Consider the following 10,343-nt stretch of genomic DNA (forward strand, 5'->3'; position numbering starts at 1 on the left):
CACCAAAAAACCCCCCACAATTCCCAACACTATAAAATAAGTAAGTGAGGATAGGAAAGGCAGCAGAATACAACAGACACTAGTATGGCAATATGTAAATCAATGGATGTGTAACTGATGTGATTCTGCAATCTGTATACGGGGTAAAAATGGGAGTTCATAACCCACTTGAATCAAAGTGTGTAATATGACATATCAAGAACTATGTAATGTTTTGAACAACCAACAATTAAAAAAAAAAGAAGAAAGCTATAAACTAAAAAAATAAAATAAAATAAAATAAGTAAGTAAATAAATAGATAACTTTGGCGTTAAGTATCTATTAAAGAAATTAAGTCTATACTTAAAAACTACCTATGCTGGGGTGGGAGACTCCAGAGCCAAACTGAATTTCAGTAAATACTTAAATAATAATACATTCTAAAAAGATCTTGCAGGATCTGGAAATGGTGGCACATGACTAAAATCCCAGTTGTTCTGGAAGCTGAAGCAGAAGAATCTCAAGTTCAGAGGCAGCTTCAGCAGCTTAGCAAGACCCTGTTCCAAATATTTTTTTAAAAAGGTAGAGGCTGGAAATGTGGGTCAGTGGTTAAGCACCCCTAAGTTTAATCCCCAGTACAACCCCCACCAAAAATATCTTGTAGGAAATTGAAGAGAAGCAAATGCTTCCTTCATTCCTTGTCTTTCTTTAAGTCCTACATCACCCTAATGCCAAAAACTGACAGAGACTTTAAAGAAAACTATTTACAAATATCCCTCATAAACATAAATGGAAATCCTAAACAAATTTTACATAATGAATCAAAAAACATATAAAAGGACAAAATGTCATGATCACAAAGGGATTATCCCAAAAAATGTAAGGTTGGTCTAACATTGAAAAAAAAATCAATGTGTACCACATGATCATCTCAACAGATGCAGAAAATATATCTGACAAAACTCAAAATGCATTCCTAATAAAACCTCTCAATAAACTAGTAATAGAAGGGAACTTCCTTTACTTGATAAACAACATCTATGAAAAAAACACAGACAACATCATACTTAGTGGTAAAAGACAAAAAAAGTTTTATCCTAACATCATGTACAAAATAAGGGTATCAACTTTTACCCCTTCAATTTAACATGGTACATTATTACTGAAGATTTTTAGCTAGAGCCATAAGAAATAAAGGGCATATAGGCTGAAAAGAAAGAATGGACTAGAGTCTTAAGGAAAAAAAAAAAAACCCTTCTAGAGCTTATAAGAAAGTTCAGCAAGGTTAAAGAATGACAACAACAACAAAAAAATCAACATTAAAAAATCAGAAATATTTATTTATTTAATAATAAAGGAAAAATGAAAAAAACACCATTAACAATGAAAATCTATTGAATATTTAAAGTTACATTTGGCAAAAGTTATGAAAATACCTATACACTGAAAATTACAAAACAGAGAGAAATTCTGAAGACCTAAATGGAGAGATAATAAAAATTAGGTTCTATGATCATAAAATCAATATTGTCAAGTCATTTCTCCTCAAAATGATCTATAGATGATTCCTTCAAAACCCAGCAAGCTTTATTTTTAAAACAAGCAGACTCTAAAATTCATTAGAGAATGCAAAGGCCAGAATGACCAAAACAACTTTTAAAAAGAACAAAACTGACAGATTAACAATATCTGATTTGCAGACTTTTTTATTATAACTCGACAGAAATTAAGACAGCGAGATAATGACATAAAGACAAATAGATAAATGGAATAGAATGAAATCCAGAAATATATCTGCACATATAATGACAACCAACATTTTTACAGAGGTACAAAAGCTTATTAAATGTAGAGAGGACAGTCTCTTCAATTGATAGTGTTAGAACAACTAGATCTTCATATGCAAAAGAAGAAAAACAAGAAATTTTGACCCATACTTCATGCTGTATTCAAACACTATTTCAAAAAATTTTGCTTGTCACTGATATACAGAAATGCCTTTGATTTATGGGTATTGATTTTTATATCCTGCTACTTTGCTGAATTCATTTACTAGTTCTAGAAGTTTTCTGGTGGAACTTTTAGGGTCTTCTAGGTATAGAATCATATCATCAGCATATAGTGCCCATTTGAGTTCTTCTTTTCCTATGTGTCTACCTTTAATTTCTTTTGTCTAATTGTTCTGGCCAGTGTTTCAAGAACTCTGTTAATAGAAGTAGTGAAAGAGGGCATCCCTGTCTTGTTCCCATTTTTAGAGAGAATGCCTTCAATTTTTCTCCATTTAGAATGGTGTTGGCCTGGCGCTTAGCATAGATAGCCTTTATGATGTTGAGATATGTTCCTATTATCCCTAGTTTTTCTAGTGTTTTGAACATAAAGGGTGCTGTATTTTGTCAAATGCTTTTTCTGCATCTATTGATATGATGTGGTGAACTATATTTATTGATTTCCATATGTTGAACCAACTTTGCATCCCTGGGATGAATCCCACTTGATCTGGGTGCACGATCTTTTTGATGTTTTTGTATTCGATTTGCCAGAATTTTATGAGAATTTTTGCATCTATGTTCATTAGGGATATTGGTCTGAAGTTTTCTTTCACTGATGTGTCTTTGCCTGGTTTTGGAATCAGGGTGATGTTGGCCTCACAGAATAAGTTTGGAAGTGCTGCCTTTTTTTCTATTTACAGAAATAAATTGATAGTATTGGTATTAATTCTTCTCTAAAGGTCTTGTAGAACTTGGCTATGTATCCATCCAGTCCTGGGCTTTTCTTGGTTGGTAGACTTTTGATGGCATCTGCTATTTCATCACTTAAAATTGATTTGTTTAAATTGTGTATATCATCCTGATTCAATTTGGGCCAATTATATGACTCTAGAAATTTATCAAAGTCTTTGATATTTTTTATTTTATTGGAATACAAGTTTTCAAAATAATTTCTAATTATCTTATGTATTTCTGTAGTGTCTGTTGTGATATTTCCTTTTTCATCACGTATGTTAGTAATTTGAGTTTTCTCTCTCCTTCTCTTCGTTAGCATGGCTAAATGTCTGTCAATTTTATTTATTTTTTCAAAAAACTAACTTTTTGATCTGTCAATTTTTTCAATTGTTTCTTTTGTTTCAATCAATTTCACTGATTTCAGCTGTGATTTTAATTATCTCAAGTCATTTATTTGTTGACTTTTTTCTTCTTTTAAGGAATGAACTCCATGCATTGGGTAAACGAGGAAAACTACCCCATTTACAATAGCCTCAAAAAAAAAAAAATACTTGGGAATCAACTTAATGGAAGAGGTGAAAGATCTATATAATGAAAATTACAGAACCCTAAAGAAGAAGTCAAAGAAGACCTTAGAAGATGGAAAGATCTATCTTGCTGTTGGATAGGCAGAATTAATATTATCAAAAGACCATACTTCCAAAAGCACTAAACAGATTTAATGCAATTCTGATAAAAATTCCAATGACATTTCTCATGGAAATAGAAAAAGCAATCATGAAATTCATCTGGAAAAATAAGATACCTAGAATAGCTAAAGCAATCCTTAGCAGGAAGAGTGAAGCAGGTGGCAACAGTATACCAGACCTTAAACTATACTACAGAGTAATAGTAGACCAAAACAGATGGGTAGACCAATGGTACAGAATAGAGGACACAGAGACTAACCCACAAAATTACAATTATCTTATATTAGACAAAGGTGCCAAAAACATGCATTGGAGCAAAGACAGACTCTTCAACAAATGGTGCTAGGAAAACTGAAAATCCATATGCAACAAACTGAAATTAAACCCCTATCTCTCATCATGCACAAAACTCAACTCAAAATGGATTGAGAACTTGGGAATAAAACCAGAGACCCTGCATCTAATAGAAGAAAAAGTAGGCTCTAATCTCCATCATGTGGGATTAGGCCCCAATTTCCTTAATAAGACTTCTGTGGTGCAAGAATTAAAATCAAGAATCAATAAATGGGATGGACTCAAACTAAAAAGTCTCTTCTCAGCAAAAGAAACAATCTGTGAGGTGAGTAGAAAGCCTATATCTTGGGAGCAAATCTTTACTCCTCACACATCAGACAGAGCACTAATCTCTAGGGTATATAAAGAACTCAAAAAGCTAAGCACCAAAAAAAAAAAAAAACAAAAACAAATAACCCCATCAATAAATGGGCCAAGGATCTGAACAGACACTTCTCAGAAGATGACATGTGATCAATCAACAAATATATGAAAAAATGTTCATCATTGCTAGCATATAGAGAAATGCAAATCAAAACCACTCTAAGATTTCATCTCACTCCAGTCAGAATGGCAGCTATTATGCATACAAACAACAATAAGTGTTGGTGAGGCTGTGGGGAAGAAGGTACATTCGTACACTGCTGGTAGGACTGCAAATCGGTACAGCCAATATGGAAAGCAGTATGGAAAATTGGGAATGGAACCACCATTTGACCCAGGTATCCCTCTCTTCGGTCTATACCCAAAGGATTTAAAAACAGCATACTACAGGGACACAGCCACACCAATGTTTATACATCACAATTCACAATAGCTGAACTGTGGAATCAACCTAGATGCCCTTCAATAGATGAATGGATAAAAAAAAATGTGGCATTTATACACAATGGAATTTTACTCAGCAATAAAAGAGAATAAAATCATGGCATTTGCAGGTAAATGGATGGAGTCAGAGAAGATAATGCTAAGTGAAGTTAGCCTATCCAAAAAAACCCAAATGCCAAATGTTTTCTTTGATATAGGCAGTCTGATTCATAGTGGGATAGGGAGAGGGAACATGGAAGGAAGAGACGAACTCTAGATAGGGCAGAGGGGTGGGAGGAAAAAGGAGAGGGCATGGGGTTATTAATGATGGTGGAATGTGATGATCATTATTATCCAAAGTACATGCATGAAGACACGAATTGGTGTGAATATACTGTGTATACAACTAGAGATATGAAAAAATTGTGCTCTATATGTGTAATAAAAATTGTAGTGCATTCCACTGTCATATAAACACAAAAATTTAAAAAACAGTAAAAAAATTATCCTTAAAATAAAACCTAAACTGTAAAACTTCTAGAACAGAGAAAAATCATTGCACCCTTCTGCTTGGCAAAAGCTACAACACTGAAAAACTGATAAACTGAATTTCATTGAAATAAAAAAAAACATGTACTTAGAAATATACTGTAACAAAAATGAAGACAAGTCAAAGACTGGGAGGAAAAATTTTGCAAAGCACATAGAATATCTAATAAGGGACTTTTATGCAGGATATATGAAGAACTCTCTAAACTCAAAAATAAGAAATAAACCCAATTTAAAAACTAACGAAAGACTTAAACAGACACCACACAAAAATAAATACATACAACAGCAAATAAGAACATAAAAAGATCCTCAACATTATTAGTCATTAGAGAAATGCATATTAAACCACAACTCACAGCTATTTGAATGGCTAAAATTTAAAAGGCTGCTCATACTAAATGTAAATGAGGGATGTGGAAGAACAGGAATTCTCATAAGCTCCTCATGGGAATGCAAATTGATATAATCACTTTATAAAAATACAGCCAAACTGTTTTCCAAAGTTAAATATACATATACCATATGACTCAGCAATCCCCCTGCTGAATAGGTACTATAAAAATTAATATTCATATAAAATCCTGTACATGAATGTTTACAATAGGTCTATTCACAATTACCAAACCTAGGAAAACTTAAATGTTCTACAATAGGTGAATGGATAAAACCCAAGTGGGACATTCATACAATGGAATTAAACTCAGCTGAAACAAAAGGAAATAAATTATTTCCAACAACCTGGTTGAAGCCCCACCATTAAATACCATTAAGCAAAATAAAAGAAATATGTCTCAAAAGATTATATGCTATGTGGTTCCATTATAAATGACAGTTTCAAAAAAAAAAAAAAAAAAAGACCAAGGACCTATCTGAGGAACAAATTACTTACATTGTCATCAGCATGCTATAATCTTAGTATTTGTTTCTGCAGAAGACAAAGGCTTTTTAGTAATATGAACAACCTATGATCTATCATACTGCAACTCTCCATGTTTCATTTGAGATGGAAATGAAGATACCTTCATATTATATACAGGCCTATTCCTTCAGTAAAATCTGAACTTTAAGCAAGTTTATTTTTCTACCAATTACTATTCCTCTACTCCACATTATACATTACCAGCCATCCTCTCAAAAAAAAAAAAAAATGTTTTACTACTAAGTAACTTTTTAGAGGAGCAAAAAGCACAAAATCAAATTAAAATGGATATTGAATTATTAGTGTTTTCAATAATTACCTTTCTTATCATACATATAAATCTATAAATATCATTGCTATACAAAAGCTGAGTAATATCTCATTTTTACTAAAAGTTTAGAGGGCACTATGAATTCATATTGAAAGAAATAAGAAAAGAAGAGCTCTTTGTTATAGAATTTTAAGTAAGAAATATAAACAGAATGAGGGCATTTGAAAAATCATTTGACAACCAGAGCTGGGCTGACAGGATCATGTATTATCCTTATAACCTGTTGCAGGTAAGAATTATCAATAGATACTAAAATAAGAGTGTAAAGAGTGTAAGAATCAGAATGTCTGTCTATACAGTTTCAAAAAATATCTCCATAAGAAATCTATTAGTTATAAAGGGAAAATATTAACTTCACAGTGGAAAATAATATATCACAGGGCTGGGATTGTGGCTCAGCGGTAGAGTGCCAGCCTAGCACAACGGGACATGGGTTCGATTCTCAGCACCACATAAAAATAAAGGCATTGTGTTGTGTCCATCTACAAAAAAGATTCTCTCTCTTTCTCTCTCTCAACCTCTCTCTCACAATCTCTCTTTAAAAATAATAATTATATATCATCCTATGTGACCAAAGTTGCATTCTAATGGGACAAATAAACATGGTTTGCTCCTGACATAATGTGTGGAGAAGGTTTTTGAAATTCATACCAAAAATACATGGCTAGAATCTAACCATGAAGATACACTCAACAAGCACAAATTGAGGGACATCATACAAAGATCTATAATTTGCAAAACTGTCAAGGCTATGGAAAGACAAACTGAAAACCATTACAATTAAAAGAGACTGAAGAGAACTGACAACTAAATTGAATGCTTGACCCTAGATAGGATCCTAGACCAAAAAAATTGTTTTTCTTTTGTTATACAGAATATGAATCAGACAATTAATGAACCTGTCTGTAGACAGGAGAATTATATCCAAGCTCATTTAGGAAATAAGCATTTAAGTATTCAGATTAAAAACATGTCTGCAACTTATTCTCAAACAATTCACTAAAAAAGAACACTATTTAAATAGAAAATAATAAAACAAATGTAATAAATATTAAATTTGGGGGAATTTGAGTAGAATATATAAGCATTCTTTACTATTTACTAGAACTTATTTCTAAATCTGAAATTATTTCATAATAAATAAAAACAAATAAAGCCAGTTGAAAGAAACTTTTTCTTTTCCCTGACAATAAATAATACTATAGTCATTTAGAATTGGAAGAAAAATGTATCTCTTACCAAAACCTCTCAACTTACAGATGAAAAGATCCAAGTGTTAAATGACCTGCTCAAGATCACACCTCGTTCAAGAAGAAACCATGACAACTGTACAGATCTAACCCAGTTGAACAATCTTTCAACTATTCCAAAATGTCTCCTAATGGCTTTATATGTTGTCTACTTTCCAAACATGTGATATTAAAATATTTACTTCTATTTTCTCAAATATTATTATATGCTAGCGTAATAAACCACTTTCAGGCAATCTAAAATTTATTTTTAAAAAGCAGTTGGGGCTGCCAGGCACAGTGGTGCATGCCTATAATCTCAGTGGCTCAAGAGGCTGAAGCAGGAGGAATCACATGTTCAAAACCAGCCTCAGCAAAAGCAAGACCCTAAGCAACCTAGTAAGACCCTGTGTCTAAATAAAATACAAAACAGGGCTGAGGATGTGGCTCAGTGGTCAAGTGCCCCTGAGTTCAATCCCCAGTACCAAAAAAAAAAAGCATTTTGTTATCATTGCTCCTAGTAATCTTTAATAGATATTATCAATAAATGAGGGAGTTCAGAATATATACCAATCACTGCAGTAAATGTTAAAACTATAAAATTGACCAAATATGTATTATTCACCATTAAAGCTCCACTTCTTAGGACAGTATCTGCTATATAATACTCAAATTATTGCATATGCTAACAAATTAAAAGAAATCCATAGTTATAGGAATAAAACATGTATAGATAATCACATTAGTAACATCAACAAAATGTCATGGGTAAAAGATAAAGAAGTTGTTTTTGCTGGGTGAGATGTAGAAAAGACTTTGGAGTTAATGACACCAAAGTTAAATCTTGTTTTTTTTTATTTTGTATTTGTTTTAATTAATCTAAGTTAAGTCTTAAAAGAAATAAAATTGCAACACACATGGAAGCAGTGGGGTGGCAAGAAGAGGATAGGGGGATTTCGACAAAACAACAATTTTAAAAATTAAAAAAATTCCTTCTAAATTTTTAAACTTAGGCTTACCTATTGTTGCTGCAAGTTCTGGATCAAAAGTATCATCTGTGAACCTCAAGAGCAGGCTAAAAGAGAATTAAAGAGACAGATTAGGAATTCAGCTTTTATTTCTAATCATACGACAAATGTGTTCATCACAGTTATATTTTGTCACAAGTTATTAGACGCAGATAAGAAGAGCTGATGTAGGACAGCTCTGGTAATACTACCTCAGGGAAGAAATATCAGGAGAAATTAAATTATTGAAAAGGCAATTTTAAAAATCCCAAGAACAAAGCAGCTTACTCATAAATGTATACCCTATGTTCCCCTCCACAGTTCCTCAAATACAAAAAGTTGTTTTTTGTTTTTGCTGTTGTCAACTTAAAGAAAAATTTGTACTGGCATGCCCTTCTAAGAAAATGATAGCTTTCATGGATGAAGGGGGTGAAAATCAAGTTTCTTGAAATGAAATGAAATGACTTTAAAAATCTGTTGGGTATCTATTCTGTACTCAAGTAAAAAGAAGAAACTATAAAAGCATAGTATTTTGTAACAAGAAGTATAACTATTATCCCTGTGCAAAGAAAAGATATGGTAAAAAGGAAGGGAGAAAGATCAGTGACAGGCAGAGTAGGTATATTCTGGCAAATATTCCTTAGGTTGTATGAAACTAAATTAAACTTGGAAATGGTAAAGAAATCAGAAAGGAAGAGATGAAAACAAGACATCAGATTAGAAGGGTATGCTAAGATTTTACGTCTCCCAGCTTTATTTTACTTAATATGAGGCAGAAGGGTCAATTATTAAAAGTTGTTCAAAAATAAAATCTATGACCAGGCATGGTGGTGCATGCCTGTTATCCCAGTGACTCAAGAGGCTGAGGCAGGAGGATCGTAAATTTAAGGTCAGCCTTAGCAATTCAGCAAAGGCCCTAAAGAACTCAGGGAGAGGGCTGGGATTGTGGCTCAGTGGCAGAGCATTCGCCTAGCATGTGCGAGGCCTAGGTTCAATCCTCAGCACCACATAAAAATAAATAAAATAAAGGTATCATGTCCAATTACAACTAAAAAATAAATATTAAAAAAGAAAAGAACTCAAGGAGATCTTGTCTCAAAATAAAAAATAAAAAGGGCTGGAGATGTGGCTTAGTGGTTAACTGCTCTTGGGTTCAATCTGAAATACCAAATAAATAAAATAATAAATCTAAGCCTTTCTTTAAAAAGCCCAAAATTTACAAAATTAATCAATCTGCTCTTAAATAACTACTAAAGCATAAGTTAGTTTTATCAACCTGTTTGTATTTAAAAAATTAAGAAAATCATTATCCCATGTCTGAATTAGAAATTTTATAAAACTTCCATAGATTGTGATTACTGCTGCTAGAGAAAGTTTTATCCACAAGTTTTGCTAGTTTCAAAACTCAGTGTCATTTAATTATATGTAAGAGATTTAAATTTGGTTTTATTGTATTTGCTATAAGACAGGCACCACAGAAACAAATGAAAACACAAGAGTCAACTAGGTTTTTCTACTTAACATCTTAATTATATTTTTGCTTACTTGCAACATGAGCCAGGTAACAACACTAGTAAAACACCTAATAACTTTTTAAAAAATTATTTTCTTCTCTCAGTGTACTCAGTTACCCACAATTTAAGAATAAAAGATATATATCTACACTTGGTCAAACACAAAATATTACTACAAAAACTTAGGCTTTCCTGGTGCAGTGGCACACGCCTGTAATCCTAGTGGCTCAAGAGACTGTGACAAGAAGATTGCAAGTTT

At 32.5% G+C, this 10,343-nt stretch overlaps 1 protein-coding gene across 1 annotated transcript in view; it reads right to left on the minus strand.

Moving 5' to 3' along the window:
- The window catches only part of RAB18 (RAB18, member RAS oncogene family), a gene marked incomplete at its 5' end in the record, with an annotated part of 35,129 nt that extends 26,486 nt beyond the window's left edge, over nt 1-8,643 (minus strand). Inside the window, one exon of the mRNA XM_081312481.1 lies at nt 8,583-8,643. Coding sequence (XP_081168607.1) covers nt 8,583-8,643 — 61 coding nt within the window. The remainder of the gene's footprint in view (nt 1-8,582) is intronic.
- Between the last annotated feature and the right edge of the window lie 1,700 nt (nt 8,644-10,343).

The sequence above is a fragment of the Spermophilus citellus genome (genome assembly GCF_964194105.1).
Source record: "Spermophilus citellus genome assembly, contig: SCAFFOLD_416, whole genome shotgun sequence".
NCBI lineage: Eukaryota > Metazoa > Chordata > Mammalia > Rodentia > Sciuridae > Spermophilus > Spermophilus citellus.